General features: G+C 44.0%; 1 protein-coding gene across 2 annotated transcripts in view; it reads right to left on the reverse strand.

Annotated features, from left to right (window-relative positions):
* Positions 1-1,198: 1,198 nt before the first annotated feature.
* LOC125447483 (lethal(3)malignant brain tumor-like protein 3) overlaps positions 1,199-18,112 on the reverse strand; it is a 56,846-nt gene continuing 39,932 nt past the window's right edge. Inside the window, exons 6-8 of one of the 2 annotated variants that reach the window (XM_048521881.2) lie at positions 8,171-8,264; positions 6,431-6,542; positions 1,199-4,524 (exon numbers count right to left, since the gene is read on the reverse strand). In XM_048521881.2, coding sequence (XP_048377838.1) covers positions 4,375-4,524; positions 6,431-6,542; positions 8,171-8,264 — 356 coding nt within the window. In that variant the 3' untranslated portion in view covers positions 1,199-4,374. Of the gene's footprint in view, positions 4,525-6,430; positions 6,546-8,170; positions 8,265-18,112 lie in introns of both variants that reach the window. The other variant, XM_048521880.2, reaches the window with a different exon arrangement.

Consider the following 18,112-nt stretch of genomic DNA (forward strand, 5'->3'; position numbering starts at 1 on the left):
TCACATTGTATGGTATGATCTGATTGTACTTCATGCAAGATACATGTGACAATAATAAATCAAATCAAGCTAATAGGTCCATCAAAAAAGTGTATCTAATGTGCTTTGTAAATGGGGACTGTGAACATAAAATGAAGGGAACTAAGTGAAAACTTTACAATTCACTATTCAAGGGAAATCTCTTCATCCAAACAGCAGTAAAAATGTGGAACTCAGGAGTGAATAACCCAGATGTATTTAAGGGGAAATAAAACAAGCACGAGACAGAAGGGACATAGGGCTGTGAGCATAGACCCAGTTGAGAAATGACAAGAGGAGACTCAACTGGGGCATAACAACAGAATGGATTAGTCAGGCCAAAGGGCTTGATTCTGTACTTTATATCTTACGAACTTCTACGTAAACCTTCAGCCTGAGCATTGCAAAACATTGAGCTCCAGATTTTTGGAAAAATGTCAATTGGGAACAGTACAGAAGAGTGATACCAGGGACTTACCAAGGGAATTTGGTTCCATGGAGAGATGAGGGAAGTTGGGGTCATTCTCCTTGGTATGAAACAGGTTAAAAGGGAGACCTCAGCCATATTCCAAATGAGGAGTAGGGCCCAGACAAAAGAGGAATAAGAGAACTAGTGCAGAAATAAGAGTAAATATTTTCATACAGGGGTCTGAAAAACACCAAATGAAAAAATGGGGAATCTGGTTCCGTAAGAATTTTGAAAGGATAGGTATTTGAGGAGAACTAATTTTAATTTCAATCTTTCAAAAAGGAGTGATGAATGGCCTTCTGTGCACTGTAGGAATCTTTGGTTGGATCTTCTAGACTTGTTATATGCTCACAGGTTGGGAACTACTTCCAAAGACCTGGCCTCACTTATCCTAGCTGCACACACTCGTCTTGGGAGGTGGTAACGAGTCACTTCCACACTCTCCACCCGGTTAGGGATGGTGGGTGAGACACCAGGTCAGAGGCGCAATACTGAAATGGACATCAGCTGCTTGTATGGCTTATTTCCTGCCCTCCCAGTAATGCCTGTCTCATTTCACATAGCTCAATGTTGAAGTTTTAAAGGGATTCTCTGAAGCATTTTGGAACATTACACTCCCCAGTATACGGTTGGTTGTATCCATTGTGAGATGAACATACAAAGTCACACCAAGAAACTGACAAAAATCTTCTTGAATCAACACGTTTATTAAACAATTTTCATTTCAACATTGTTATTTATTGCTGGATGGCATCTCATTTAGCAAGAACAAGCTCTAAAATCCCACATCATCCATTTTGTGCATTTGATTCAAAACACATGGCTTTTAGTTACTCCTTTATTGTAAAATTACTCAATTTAAAAACATAAAATATTCTGTAAAGCGCATTGACAGCTGCTGTTTGCAGGGCTCAGGGTCTCAGCACCAGCCTGGAATGCCATTCCAAACATATAGGGAACAGTAGCCATGGAGGGGTGCACACAAAGGTCCCAGGGACATTTCCCACTACATGCAAGTCCACTGGTGCAGATGCGTACCTTACTGCCTGCCTGCAGCCCTCCTGAGCAGTGAAGTTCAGCACAATAAAGCATACTTGCCCGAGCACCTGGGATAGAGCCGTGCTACCATAGGAATTCAAGTACGGCAGCTGAGAGAGACTTTTCTGAAAACAGCACAGCACACAATGGGAGTGCAAAAGTAAAGCTCATCATTCTCCAGCTAAACAAGGACGTAACGCACAGGAATAAATGCACCAAACTGGTGGAGAGGCTTTACATTTTTAATCACTTTCAGCAATTCCTAAAACATGTGTGCAGTTTTTCAACTTGGCCTCTTATTTTTAAAACCCCACCATCGGCCTGGGTTCTAACTTTAGGTCAGACTGCCCTCATTGATAAAATGGGAACTTACGTTCTCTGCTGGGGAATGTCCAGAACAAGGGACTTCTGCTGACATTAGAGAGATGATGTTGAGAAGCATTTCTTCAGACAAAGGGTGGTGTAAATCCGGAACTCTCTCCTCAAAAAGCTGTTGAGCCTCATTGAGGCCTGAAAGATTTGATGGCTAAAACTATTAAGTGATGTGGAACCAAGGCAGGTAGATGGGGGTCAGGATATTGATCCGCTGTCATCTGGTTGAACAGCCTTCTCCTGTTCCAAAGCCAATTTGGTTAATGAGGTGTTAGCTGTACCATGAAGGCATCAACAAATGGTCTCCTAGATTAGCCACAAGTTGTGTTAGATCTTCATGTGCTGTACAAGCATAAAGTGTTTGCTGCCTCAGGGACGGTGAATGGTGCGTGCCTGAACCCAGTTGGATTACTCCTAAGTCACAACCTTCCCTGCCTCAACCCAACTCCATGAATTTTGCAACTGCACTGCCAGGTAATCTGTGGCCCTAACACACCACAAATTGGTTCCTCATTTTTGTAGCTTTAAAGAAACAATTCTCACACAAGACAGTCGATGAATGGTATCCAGTCAAATCAAATATAACAAAATACCCTGTAATCTTCAGCTTTTACAAGTGCTAACCAGCAAAGGCACCTTCTGGTTTCGTTATTTTCCAGTCCTCGGACCCGCAAATGAACTACCGACGCAGGTAACAACCTGTCAAAGGCCTCCTGCTGCAAGCAGAAACTAAACTGTAAGCTGAAATGTGTGGAAAAACTGATGGGGAAGTCAATGCAAGGTCACAGGATAACATGTTTAACTCCAAGGTTTACTAAACAGAAAAGTCTTAAAAAAAAAAAGTGTTGCACTTTTAACTGAACATCTCAACACAGGGCAGATATCCTGCATGGTAACAAAGCCAATTTTGAAGTCAAATTTTGCTAAAATGCATAGTCTAAAATTTTAAAATTCCCCGTACCCCAAAAAATTTCTACCAGAAATTAATCCCTAAAAACAATGAATTGGCTAAATCTGTTACCTTCATTGAGCAAAACTGCATTCAAGCTCATCCACCAATTAACACAAGAGCTATTAGTGCTAACCAACATCCCATGATGCTCTGTGATGAGGGTCAGGACAACTTTAGTTTCAAATTCAGCAGGGTTAGAGTCTGGGGGGTTGACAGTCCCTATTACAGAGGAATACATCTCCCTTACTGAACGTGAGGTGAAACAGAGGGATAGATACTGTGCATGGGCAATAAGTAGTGGGTCTAAATAAGAATTAGCAATTTGCACAGGCCTGATGGCCGAAGGGCCCGTTCCTGTATTTTGCAGATTTATAAATTGTTATGCCCACATTTACAAAGGAAACTGACAATGTAAACACATCACATTGTAATTACATCCCCCTGCCAGTGGTGATGCTGTAACACAATTGCACACAGGTTAACAAAATGCCAAGTTTACACAGCCAGAATTCCCTGAAAGCGTGGACAAAAGCATTTTGGAAGGTAAGATCTGACCCGAAGTGCAAAGTCCTGGATTCAATAGTCCTTTTTTTGTTCTGCAGGTTCATTTGCCAACATACAAAGTCCCGCAAGTGTGAGCAAGCAGTCAGAACTCCTGCTCACAGGATTTCAAGTTAAGGCTTTCGTTGCAGCTCGAAACATACAAATAATGTCTAATAAAACCTTTAAAAATATACAAGACACAATCCTAGCACCATTAACAACTGCACAGCTTAAAGCAAAATACCCAAGTAATTAACTCAAGAGGGTGTAATTGTAAAACAATAGAGCATGGGGACAGCATTTATAACAATCTAACTGTACCATAAACTATGGGCCCAACAGAAAGATGACCTGGTCACCTTGGGAAGCTACGAATGAACTGTCAGCTACCACCTGATCGCAGAGAGTTGCTCATTTTTGTTTCAGTACTTATTGCTTAATCTCTTCCTGCTTCTTTTGAGCTTTCTTTTAATCTTTGCTTCTCAGTTTCCAATCCTCTGGATGCATACAAGAAAGCTCAATGTTTCCTCTCAGTGTGCACCACAGTGCTTCTTGTGCGCTGTCAAACAGGATTAAGGGCAGGTTTTGCTGAGAGCCCCCTTCCTTTGTTTGAGCAAAACTTCAGTCCCATCGGGTCACAGCCAGGGAGCTTCCTGTCAGGCAAAGTGGCAAGATCCTGGAATAAGCCCGACACTCAGAGCTCAGCTACACCATGGGAAAAGGGAGATTCCAGTGCGGCGTGCATCAGACAGTGACAGAAAGGCTTCAAACACTTCCCAGCCCGAATTTATACAAAACCAGCACTTTTATTTCTAAAACAAACATCTCATTCCTGCTGGCGGTCCTCCTTTCATTTAAAAAAAAAGACAAAATCAAATGAATTCAATTTGGGAAAATGTTAAAAGTGAGGCTGCAGTGGAATGTGTGCAGATAGAAGCTGGGTGTTCAGGGCACATAATCTGCTACCAATGACAGGCACCCATCAGGACGAAGGAGCCTCATTGTTAAAATGATGTAACTGCAGCACCTTGATGTGATATTCATATATCTTCAGGGCAGGGCCTAGTTTAATCGCCAGTCCCGTCAAAACATCATTCCTCTTCATCAGGAGCAGGGACTTGCCATCAATCTCCTGGAGCAAGGAAGATGAAAGATTTTTGATTAACTGACATTATTAGTTGATCAAAATCAGCTGCTCCGTAACTTGCTCAGGCACGGCATGCGGTTGGCCTCAGTTACAGCATCAAACTGTTCTGGGATTCCTGAAATTTACACACACAGAGGGGTAGGAGATGCTTTCTGTGGAAGTCCAGCTGGGGTACTGGATTCCTGTGATTTCCCAAAAGGCAAAGCCATTAAAAAATTTCATACTTGAAATTCAACGTTCTGGACCATCATTTTGAGGTACACATGGCAAATCGGATACATCATTCACAAGTCTTATTTTTATTATTTGCCTACACTTACTGATGGAGGTATCAGAACCCTCTGGAAGGGCAGTCTGATAGTTACTGACAGTCTCTAGAGCTGAGATGGTGGCCCAGGTCAGTTTACTGTACTACCACGGCCAATCCACCCAAGTCACACATCTTTGGACTGTGGGAAGAAACCCGAGCAGATATGGGGAGAACGTGCAAACTCAACACAGACAGCTGCCCGAGGCTGGATTTAAACCAGGGTCCCTGGCACTGTGAGGCTGCAGTGCTGAACACTGAGCTATCATTCCATCCTGTCAGCTTTAGCTAGGGTCAACACGCTGTTCTGTTCCTGTTTGAATCAGCAAGTATTATTTACCACAAAGGGGTCAGTTAGCTCAGCTGGTTGGACAGCTAACTTGCAATGCAGAATGACACGGATCGTGTGGGTTCAATCCTCACACCAGTGCCCCTCCCACCATCTCTAATGAGAGAGCAGCCCAGCAGAACTATGACAACTTGTACCTTTTATTTACCGCAAAATAATTGTTAGTTTCTGACAAATGTCCCCTTGGCCAAGGGAGGCAGCGTTGAGACAATAAGGGGCAAACTAATTAACACCATGGGCAAGTTCAGTCAGCGGGTGCTGGATAAAATCCTGGCTACATTTATCAGAAGCCAGTTCCCAAGAAAAGGTATTTTGTTAACTGTGTCTTTATGGATGCTGTCTTTAGAGCATGCAGCAGGTTGGCTCCTGGGATTTTATGCAGCTCTAGGGAATCCACCATCAGGAGACACAGGCTCAAAAATCCTGGAAGTTGAGATCACTGACAGCTGGAACCCTTTTTCTGAGGAAGGATGCTCTTGCTCCCAAGGGAGTGCAGCAAAGTGTTACCAGGCTGATTCCAGGGATGGCGGGTCTGACATGTGTGGAGAGACTGACAAAGATTGGGATTGCTTTCGCTAGAGTTCAGATAAATAACAGGCATCTCATAGAGGCTTATAAAATTCTAACAGGGCTGGACAGGGTTGATGCAGGGAAGAGGTTCCTGATAGGTGGGTGTGTCCACAACCACAGCTGACAGTACGAGGATTCGGGTAGACCATTTAGGATAGAGATGAGGAGACATTTCTTCACAGAAAGAGTGGTGAGCCTGTGGAATTCATTACCACAGGAAGTAGTTGAAGCCAAAGCACTGAATGTATTCAAGCAGCAATGAGATGTAGCTCTTGGGGTGAATGGGATCAAAGGTTATGGGAAGAAAGCAGGATTAGGCTATTGAGTTGGACGATCAGCCAAGATTGCAAAGAATAGTGGAGCAGGCTTGCAGGGCCGAATGGCCTCCACCTGCCCCTGTCATGTATGTTTCTGTATTTCTAGACCATGGGCTGCAGCAGATCACTGTTCCAAATACTGCCACACGGAGTCAGTATTCCATTCCTCACTCATCCACTATCCCACTGGAGCTAGTGGCAAATGAGGGACATGCGCTTTGTTGTTAAAGCTATTTGAAATACACATTTTTAAAAGCATTTTCTTCCACATTACAGGGGCGCATTCAGAAACGGTGGCTTAATTAGAATCAAATGACGTGCAGGAATACACAGTGGTTCCACACTCACCTGATCCTCGAAAGCAGCAGCCTGCTCTGGGAATCCTGCCTCTTTAAAATAATTCACCACATCAGCAATGCTCCATTCAGTCGGGTCGACAGGCTTCCCATTCTTTTCCATGCTGCTAACAGAGACACACCATTATCCCTTCCTCAAGATGCTGAAATATAGTGGGCTGCACTTCCTTCACCACTAGGCAGCCAGTTAAAATGTAAGAGAGAAGGATTGACAGGGAAGAGAGCAAAAACAAAAAGGTCCTACAACTGTCTTTCTGGTGATTATGACTCGCACTCTCTGTTTGGGACAAGCTGAAGGATTTTTTGATTGCAGACATCCACTCTCAGTCGCCATCCGGCTCAGGGTCAGGGCCCAGACGACCACTCTCGGTCTCTGTCCGGCTCAGGGTCAGGACCTACATGGCCACTCTCGGTCTCTGTCCGGCTCGGGGTCAGGGCCCAGACATCCACTCTCGGTCTCTGTCCGGCTCGGGGTCAGGGCCCAGACATCCACTCTCGGTCTCTGTCCGGCTCAGGGTCAGGACCTACATGGCCACTCTCGGTCTCTGTCCGGCTCGGGGTCAGGGCCCAGATGACCATGCTCGGTCTCTGTCCGGATCGGGGTCAGGGCCCAGACATCCACTCTCGGTCTCTGTCCGGCTCGGGGTCAGGGCCCAGACATCCACTCTCGGTCTCTGTCCGGCTCAGGGTCAGGACCTACATGGCCACTCTCGGTCTCTGTCCGGCTCGGGGTCAGGGCCCAGATGACCATTCTCGGTCTCTGTCCGGATCGGGGTCAGGGCCCAGACATCCACTCTCAGTCTCTGTCCGGCTCAGGGTCAGGGCCCAGATGACCATTACCGGTCTCTGTCCGGATCGGGGTCAGGGCCCAGACATCCACTCTCGGTCTCTGTCCGGCTCAGGGTCAGGGCCCAGACAACCACTCTCGGTTTCTATCTGGCTCAGGGTCAGGGCATAGACGACCAGCCTCGGTTTCTGTGTGGTTCAGGGTCAGGGCCCAAATAATGAGTTACAGTCTCTGTATGGCTCTGGGTTGGGCCCCACATGTTCAGGCTCAGTGTCCTCTGGTTCTGGGTTCAGGCCCCAGACATTCATTCAATGTCAGGCTCAGGTTCAATCACAATCACTGTCTGGATCACACAGACGTTCGGTTACTGTCTCTATCTGACTCTGGATCAGATGCCTGGCCCAAAATGAAGAGCTCTTTTACTGTCTAGGGAAGGGGCACCTTCAGGAAATGGAATACATAAGAATCTTAAGAACAAGGGAATCAGGAAAGGAGATAAACAACAGGAGAGTCATTATAATTAGGGGACTTATTTAAATTGAAAGGGTCAAGCTTAAGGTGTCGGGACACAGTCAGCAAGTCAAACTATTTTATAACGAGTGCATTTTACAGATGTATGGTTTTGATGTGCCACTACAGTGCAGCATGTTTATGTGACATATCCCTTCAAGCATAACTTTAGATGTTAATTGGTTTTGAAGGAGCAAGTTTGAAAGCTGCTTGTAAAATCCTAACTGTGAGTCAGAAGAAATCAGCTTGGTTCACTCTGAAATTTGATGTAGATTACAGATCTGCAGCCACTGTATATTTTTTGTTAATGATGTGTTGGAACCGTCTCTTTAAGGAGGAGGTGCAGTGGACAGGAACATCCTGACCAAATTACGGTAGATCGAGCACAGAAATAGAGGGATTGGACATTGTGAACAAAGCAAGTCAGATACTTACAGCTGTCTGTCTGTGGAGCTGTGTTCTTCAGGGACCATGTCTATTGGCGATGCTGATGGTGTTAGAAGACACGAGGCTCCGCCAACCTCCGGAACTGTTCAGCAAGAGGAAAATACACATATCATACGCTTAACAATTATAGGGAAACGATAAAACACAAAACTTACACATTTTTTGGGCAGCAACTGGTGATCTGGATCACACTGCCCGAAAGAGAAGTGGAAGCTCATTCAAAAATGTTTTTATATGAGGAAATGGGATTAAAACTGGAATATGAAAAACATGCAGGGCCATGACTGGAGAGTGAGGGAATGCAACTAATTCAAAGAGCTAGACCGAATGGCTATTTTCTTTGCTGTTGCTTTTCATAGCCTCAGAAAAATAGGACTGGGTTTCAATAAAACCAGATTAGGTAGGATGGAAAGTACTTCCAATCTCTGCTCTCTCCTGTAGATTTTTACACTGTTTATTATGAGGCATGAACATCGCTGGTAAAACCAGTATTTGTTGAAGGTGGTTGGAGGTGACCACTTTCTTGAACCGACGCAGTCTGTGTGGTACAAGTGGATGGTTCACTGGGCCATTTCAGAAGGTGGGTAAGAGTCAACCTCATTGCTGTAGGTCTGGAGTCACATGTTGGCCTAACAAGGACAGGACAGCAGATTTATTTTCCTTAAGGTACAGGGGCAGTATTATGCTATTTGGCCCATTGAGTCTGCTCTGCCATTCTATCATGGTTGATATGTTTCTCAACCCTGTTCTCCTGCCTTCTCTGTGTAACTTTTCATCCCCTCACCAATCAAGAATCAAGGGCATTAGTGAACAAGATGGGTTTTATGACAATCAATGCTAGTTTCATGGTCATGACAACCAATTTGCTGCCAGTGAGCCTCTAGAAACGGCAATAAGAAACTGGTCACAGTATCTTATTTTTTAAAAGATGGCTTGTTTTTAACAAGGTGATATTGAGTGAGGACCATATAATGGCCAAAGTGAATTCTCCTGCTCTTCTTCAAACAGTACCATGGGATCTTCCACACCCACCCAGAGGAGAAATGGGCTCTCAGCCTAACATCTCATTGAAAGGTGACATTTCTGACAGTGCAGTGTTCCCTCAGTACCGCACTGGAGTGTCAGCCTAGGTTTTGTGCTCCTTTCTATGAAGTGAGATTGAACCCACATCTTCAGAAGAGAGCACACTACCTCCTGTGCCGAGGCTGACATCCCCAAAGTATGAACAGTGTAGATAGAACTGGCATGTATCAGCCTCCAAGCTAGTTTTTAATCTCAGCCATACTCCAATGGCAAACAAAATACTGAAGTTAAATCAGAAACAATGAAAAAATTCAACTGCGCGGCTGTTTTTTTTATAGTAGTTCACGAGTCAGAGTCATTGCTCCCAACAATGTCATTTATATCGACTGCTAATTACCCTCAAAGTGCCAACCGCACTGCTGTGGGTCTGCTGTTACAGACATGCCACAATGGACAGGGATGGCAGATTTCCTTCCCAAAAGGCATTAGTGAAGTACCCAGGTTTTTATGACAATCTGGATAATTTTGTAGATACCAGCTTTGGCGAGGTATAAGCTGAAAAGATGTCTCCCCTTTCTGGGAGAGACCAGACCAGGAGAACCCTTAAACATAAGGGATCTTCTACTTAAGATGGAAAGTCAGTCTTCTTTATCTCTTAAGGGGATAGTGTGTGGAATTCCCTTACCCCAGAACACAGGGTCATGGAGGATTTTTAAGGCTGAGGCAGACAGATTCTTGGCCAATGAAGGAGCCAATGGGTAATGGGTGTCAGGTGGGAAAGTGGACTTGAAGCCACAGTCAGATCCACCAAGAACTTCCTGACTGGTGGGGCAGATCTGACAGGCCAAACAACCTACTTCTAATGGCCCCAAAGGTAGGTGATGGCCGGGTGGTATTATTGCTCAACTGTTAATCCAGAGACCCAGGAAACTTTCTGGGGATCCAGGTTCGAATCCTGCCACAGCAGATGGTGAAATGTGAATTCAATAAAAATCTGGAGTTAGAAGTCTAATGATGACCATGAATCCACTGTTGATTGTTGGGGAAAAACCCATTTGTTTTACTAATGTTCCTTAGGGAAGGAAACTGCCATCCTTACCTGGTCTGGCCTACATGTGACTCCAGATCCACAGCAACATGGTTGACTCTTAACTGACCTCAGTGCAGTTTGGGATGGGCAATAAATGCTGATCAAGCCAGTGACACCCTCATCCCGTGAACAAGTAATAAAAATATTCACACTCCAGATTACTTTAATTAACTGCATTTAAATTGTGGAGCTGCTCTGTTGGGATTGGGATGCACAGATCCCAATCCACTAGCCCAGGTCACTAGGCTAGTAACATAAGCACTACAGTGGCCTTACTAGTTCCTGTGCAACTATCAGAAGAAGATCATACTCAGGCCGCTGGTCAGATTGGAGACGTCACTCCGGCACTGTTTTGGGCAAGAACGCGGTGCTGCTTTCAGGAAGGTGAAGGCAGACTAAAGTGGTAAGCCAGTAATTAAAAACGTGGACAAATTGAACAACCTGGGCTCAAGCTCCCAAACTGCACGGACAACCAAATCACAGTTTTGTACCACTCGGCCTGGACAGCACCATAAATGTCGGAAAAATCAAGCACTTTCAGCTGAATAGTAGCCTTCCAGTTATCCTGCTGCACAGGCTCGCCAGCAACAGTGCAATAAGCATATCACCTCTTGCACTACAGGGTGAGGCGCCATTTGGGCCAGGTCCAAAACTAGCAAGGAAAGTACTTAAGAGAAAAATTTGTCACTTACGGAGTCTGCTACAGAAACACAGCTTTATTTTAACCTGCTATAAAGCTGTCATTATTAATCAGAAACAAACATTCCGGATCCAGCATCGCAGAAGCTGAAGAAAAGATCAAACACTGTTACCGATTCAGAAGCCTCTAACGATAGCTGGTGAGCAGCTTTACTGAAGAAGGCTGTGTGCACAGCTGATTGTACATCATATTCAATTATCATCAAATACTGGGATCAGGAGCCAGCTCAGCTAAATAGAAAGGCACAATAAACTACAGAACATATAACAACAAAGATAACAATCTCTCGCTCTCAATGTCAGCAAAACAAAAGAGCTGATCATTGGCTTCAGGAAGAAAGGAGGACGACACACCCCCAGCTACATCAACAGAGCTGAGGTGGGGAGGGTCGGGAGCATCACCTTCCCGGCAGTGACGGTCACCAACAATCTGTCCTGGGCCACCCACGTTGATGCAATGGTCAAAAAGGCACGGCAATGCTGCTTTTTCCTCAGGAGGCTAAGGAAATGCAGCATACCCATAAGGACTCTTACCAACTTTTACAGATGGACCATAGAAAGCATTCTATCTGGATGCATCATGGCATGGTACGGCAACTGCTCTGCCCAGGACCATGAGAAACTAGACAGTATGAACACAGCCCAGTCCATCAAACAAACCAATCCACTGACTCCATCTACGCTTCTCACTGCCTCGGAAAAGCAGCCAACATCATGAAACACCCCTCCCATCCCAGATATAATCTGTTTCAACCTCTTCCGTCAGGCAGAAGATACAGAAGCTTGAACACACACAGTAGCAGGTTCAAGAGCAGCTTCTTTTCTGCCATTACTGGACTGATCTGTCAAATTTCAAATTTAATGTTGACCTTGCTATTGTGCACCTCCTGTGCAGTTGTAACCTTGTATCTCTTGCTCTGTCTAAGCACCCTTGTTTGTTATGATCTGCCTGTACTGTTCACAAAACATTTCACTGTCCTTAGGTACGCAACAATAATAAATCAAATCAAAAAGGAACTTGCACTTACACAGTGCTTCTAATGCATTGAAACATTGCAAGGCACTTCTCAGAGGGTGCTCTATCAGGATGTGACATCGGACTACATATTATTACAGGTGATCAAAAGCATGGTCAAAATGCTATGTTAGGGTGTTAGGGAGTGTCTTAAAGGAAAAATGAAAGGTCGAAGGGATGGGAAAGGGGTTTTCAAAGACTAGGGCAGTAGGAGGCATGGTAGCCAAGGAGAATTGAAAAAGGTCAGAATTGAGCGAGTGCATTGATTTTGGAACATTGTAGAGCTGGAAGAGATGAGAGTACGGGAGGAAGTTTGATAGCAAGGAAAAGATACCTGAGGCATCTATTCCACCCCCAGCAACAAACTGACTTTGGATTAATAGTTTCGAGTATATTATATCATCAAATGAACTGATAAGTGAATTCAGCAGCCTGTTAAGTCAGGTGTATCCCACTGAAGCACAACACTGAGCAAGATTGCCGACACAAACTTGCTCAATACCAGTCCCCGGAGTCCTGGTACAGACCGATCCATAGTCTGAGACTCCAATGCTGACTTGTGGGTTGCAGGTTAGCAAAACCTGGGATGCACAATATGTTAAGAGTACCCGTTGGTCGATAGGTTGTCTTGGGAATAGGGAATGGCTGATTTACCTCCTGCAGTAGGCCTTGCTACGTGGTCCGTCACCAGAAAAGTCATCCACAGGTAGGTCAATCAAGGTAAGGTGTACCCTGGCTCACACAAGTGGCTGTTTGTTTCTTTACGAACCACAAATATGCAGGGTAAGCTGAACCAGGTAAAAATGCAACAGGTCTGGGGAACTTGATCTACCTTCTGAATATTTAGGAGAATATCCATCCTCCAGCTCTGTGCCACTATGGAATAGTCAAGCACCGATTCGATTGCTTCTTCCTTTCTGGTCTAAATTAAAATTCACAGACATTTCTTGACCTTAGTCGTTCAAGTTTAGCATGCAGAGGGATTCTGAGCAAAGTCCTCCGAAGAGGTACAAGTGGAAACACTGCCTTATAAATTGGAACAGGTTGCAGAGGCAAAGCCTCCCATTCATCAGAGGTAGCAAGATGCTGGAGTCAGAGATAACACAGTGTAGAGCTGAAGGAGCAGAGCAGGCCAGGCACCATAAGAAGAGCAGGCAAGTTGATGTTTCGGATTGGGACCCATCTTCAGAAATGTATAAATCCTCGAAAATCTGACCTAAAATGTCACCGCTTCTTTACAATGGTAAAACCTTTAATTCTCTCAAGGCAGTGACTTAAAAGGAATTTGGGGATTTACCTATACATATTAATCAATTAAAACCCTGAAACTGATTAAAGATTTAGCAGCATCTTAGATTTGTTTAGCACATCCTCATCAGTGGTGTGACCCTTTGATCTTTCACCTTATCAACACCGTTCAAGATCTTAAAAGCTTCAACCGAATTGTCCCTCCTTTTTCTGAACTCAAGTGAAAACAAAGCCAGCTTATCCAAACATCCCTCATAAGTTAACAAGTTTATTCCAGGCATCCATCCAGTAAACTTCCCTTGAACCAGCTCCTATGCATTTACATCCTTCATTAAATAAGGAGTAAAATAGCACACAGTATTCGAGATGTACTCTTACCAATGCTCTGAGTAACATTTTCTTCTCATTCATGTGATGTGGGCTTTGGTTTGATTTATTATTGTCACATGTACCTAGGTACAGTGAAAAGTTCTGTTTTGCGTGCAGTAAAGATAGATCATACCACATATCATCACAAAGAGATAACAGGCGAGGAACACAAATGAGATGGCTGCTGAGAGGGTGCCAAAGAACAAGATCAAAATTAAAGTTAAAGTTTGAGAGGGGGCTAGAGGCACCAGCATTTACTGCCCATCTCCAGTTGTCCTGAGAAGGTGGTGGTGATCTGCCTTCTCGAAAAGCTAAATTTCATTTGTTTTAGCACACCGATAATGTGGTTAGGGAGGAAGGTCCAGTATTTTGACTCAGCATCACCGAAGGAACAGCGACATATTTCCAAATCAGGTCGGTGAGTGGCTTGGAGGGGAACTGACAAAAATTGCATTCCCATGTATCTGCTGTCCTCGTCCTTCTAAATGCTAATGTCTGTGGGCTTGACAGGTACTTTCTAAGGAACCGTGGTAGATTTCTGCAGTGCGTCCTGTAAATAGCCCACACTGCTGCTATGGAGCATCGGTGCTTGACGGAGTGAAGGTTCATGGATGTTGTTTCATAATTGGCTGCCTTCCCACCAGAAAGCCACCAGCAGACCACCTGAATCTCAATTTGGGCAAGGAGATGGTGGTGACACAAGTGGGCATGTCACTTGCTTTCTGTTATCTTTCTTTTACCCCACAGAAAAAAATTAACACGCAGCACTATAAGTAGTTCATCAGTAATGTGTCTCAATCCTGAAACACAATTCCAGCTGAATCACAAAGACAAGAAATGGATTCTCATATCAAATAGGGTGTCATAACTGTGGAATTTACTGCTTCATTTGTAATTTTAAAAAATTAGCAGACAGTCACTTTTGGTCATAGATCAGATTGATGTATCCACATTGCTAATACCCACATCATTTTGGGTCGCCTTTTGTCCAATGTGAATGTCTTGTTAAACATTAGCTATTTGTCTTAAGAAAGGTGGACCAAATGATTCTTGGCAAAGAAAAAAAACAAGTGGGATTGCCTGCATGTGAAACTTGGTGAGATCCACACTTACAGAAATGCAGTAATTCAGATATTTCAACCAAATACATTTATTTATGAATGTAGTGACTGCAAAGTCCCTTTAAATGCTTAACTTTCAGAGAAATAAAGAATCAAATCCTGCATTCTGAGATTACATTATAATCCTGCAAGACCTGTTGGATAGTTTGGCCAGAAGAATAACTTTTAAGTTGATGCAATAACCACATAATCCATATTCATGCAGCACCTTTAATACAGTAAAATGGCCCAAAGCACTTCACAGGAGCCCAATCAAACAAAAACTGTTTGAGAAAAAGGGCTCTCAAATACATAACATGTATGGACAGATGTAGGCCATTCAGCCCGGCAAATACTGGCCTTACTCACCATTCAATGAAATCATAGCTAGTCTGCTGACCCTCAGATCCACTTTGCTGCCTTTCCCCAAGCCCTTAATCCCCGTACTGATCAAAAATCTGTCTTTCTCAGCTTTGAACATTGACTTAATGGCCCAACCCCTTGCAGTAAAAAAAAATTCCACAGATTCATTACACTCTGAAAGGAAACTGCCTCCTCAGTCCTGACGAAGGATTATACCCGAAACATTGACAGCTCCTTTCCTCCAGTCACTGCCCAGCCTGCTGTGTTCTTCCAGCCTCCTGTTTTGTCTACCTTCGATTCCGGCATCTGCAGTTTTTTTTTGACTCATCCCTGTTCTAGCAGGGTGGCACTTTACTCTGAGATTATACCCTCTGGTCTGAGACGTTCCCTTTCTGCATCGACCTGTCAAGTCCCCTTATTATCAATGAGGTCACCTCTCATTCACTTAAACTCCAATTAATACTGGCCTTATTCACCCTGGGCAGCACAATGGCTCAGTGGTTAGCTCTGCTGCCTCACAGTACCCCCGAGTTCAATTCCAGCCTCTGTGTGGAGTTTGCACATCTCCCCATGTCTGCATAGATTGCCTCCAGGTGTCCCGGTTTCCTCCCACAGACCAGAGATGTGCAGGGTAGGGTGGATTGGCCACGTTAAATTGCATGTAGTGTCAGGGGATGTGCAGGCTAGGTGGGTTAGCCGTGGGAAAGGTAGGGTTACATGGAGAGGGGAGTGGGTCAGGGTGAGATGCTTTTCGGAGGGTTGGTATGGAGTCGATGGACTGAATGGCCCGCTTCCACATGCTAGGGCCTCTGTGATAACTCTCCGCATAAAACAAACCCTCTATACCTGGGATCAATCTAGTGAATCTTCCCTGGACTGCCTCCATCATAGCACTTCAGATTCCTTGCAGTAATTGACAAGGTTCCACAATAATAATTGAATTGGCAGACCAATGGATCTGAACCTTCGCTGTAGGAATGAGGTAGCAATATTGGCAACAATCCTGGAAAACTCTCTTCCTATCACCTGGAATGTTTATGTGCACCTACACAGGCACATTAGATTGAGTTCAAGGGCTCATCCAAAAGATTTTGGAAGAGATAGAGGAGTTTGCAGTTGTGTAAGATGATGAGTAATCCTGAAGGCCAGACTAATACTCTTCGGAATACAGGATCAAATCTCACCACAGCAGCTGGTGGAAATTAAACGCAATTCATTTTGAAAATCTGCAATTAAAAACTCGTTAAATATTGACCACAAAACCACTGTCAATTGTGGTAAAAATCCATCTGGTTTACTGATGTCCTTTAGGGAAGGAAATCTGCCATTACCCATTATGGCCTAAATACAACTTCGATGGCACTATCCAAATTCGCAACCTCTAACCTTTCGTGGCACTCCTGTACTTGAGTACATGTCACAATCTAGAAGACTGGCAGATTCACACAAACATGTAGAAGGGTAACAGATTCATGCACCACTAACTGCAAGTTCTCCTCTAAGCCACATACCATCCTGAACTATCACCGTTTGTTCACGGTCACTGGTCAAAATCTTGGAAATCCCTTCCTAACAACATTGCGGGTGTACCTACCTATCATGGGCACTGGGACTAGCATTTTATTTCAAATTTGTGTGATTAATTGCACTTATATTCCTCATCTTCCACAGTGGAACTTGAACACATACCTAATGGTGTAAGCTGGTAGCTTTGAGTAGGATAACCACTATGTTCTGTACTCAATTATGCCCTCATAAGAACATAAGAGATAGGAGTAGGCCATCTGGCCTGTCAAGCCCGCTCTGCCACTCAGTAAGACCGTGACTGATCTTTTCATAGACTTCATTTACCCGCCCGCTCACTATAGCCCTTCATTCCTTCACTGTTCGAAAATCTGTCTATCTTTGCCTTCAAAATCATTCAACGATGTAGCCTCAATTGCTTCACCAGGCAGGGAGTTCCACAGCTTCACAACAGTTTTGGGTGAACAAGTTTCTCTTCAACTCAGCCCTAAATCGTCTTATTTTGAGACGATGCCCCCTAGCTCAAGTTTCACCTGCCAGTGGAAACAATCTCCTGCTTCTACCTTATCTATTCCCTTCATAATTTTATACGTTCCTGCAAAATACCCCCTCATTCTTATAAATTCCACTCCAATCCCTCATGTTATTGTTTATAGTAGATCAGCGATGTGGTAGGAACAACATGCTTTGCGAAGCATTATGAATGATGTAACTTTAGGAAAACTCTGTAACATTCCATCTCACTCTTTAAGATGACAAATTGGTGTAAAGAGGTAGATCTCTATGTTTTTGAAACAAACACAAGAGAGTAATCTCATTCCTTGATGCAACAAATCCAAACAGTTAAAACAAAACTGTTAATTCTAGATAATAAAATGTGAGGCTGGATGAACACAGCAGGCCAAGCAGCATCTCAGGAGCACAAAAGCTGACGTTTCGGGCCTAGACCCTTCATCAGAGAGTAGAGACCAGGAATGGAGAATGTGCAGTTTCTGACTTGTAACAGACAAAGTTTAATTTCAGAAAATGCTATAACAGTGAAAAATATTCAGTCTTGCTGTGTGCTTTGAAGTCTGGAGATAACATTGTGGAACATCTTCCTCTCAAGCCAATCAACCTCACTCTACAGCTAAAGTGCAAGTTGAACATATAAACCTGGGTTGATCTTGGGGTAAGGCAGCTTTTGTTTCTCAGCCCTGGCTCTTTCAGTAAAATTCTCAGCCGAGTCAAAAGGTCATAGGTTCCATTCCACCTCAGGACTCTAACAAAAATTTAGCCCGATTCTACTCCAGTATGGACTGAGTGATCCAATGATGGAGGTGTTATCTTTTGGATGAGAAACTAAGTGAAGGCCTTGTCTACTTTACGAGGTGCAGGTAAAAAGATCCTGTGGCACTACTTTGAAGACGAACAGGCAATTTCTCCCTGGTATCATGGCCAAATAGTCATCCAAAAATAAACACTAAAGGCACAGATTATCCAGTTGATGTCACGTTGCT

The sequence above is a fragment of the Stegostoma tigrinum genome, chromosome 35, assembly GCF_030684315.1.
Source record: "Stegostoma tigrinum isolate sSteTig4 chromosome 35, sSteTig4.hap1, whole genome shotgun sequence".
In the NCBI taxonomy this organism is placed as follows: domain Eukaryota; kingdom Metazoa; phylum Chordata; class Chondrichthyes; order Orectolobiformes; family Stegostomatidae; genus Stegostoma; species Stegostoma tigrinum.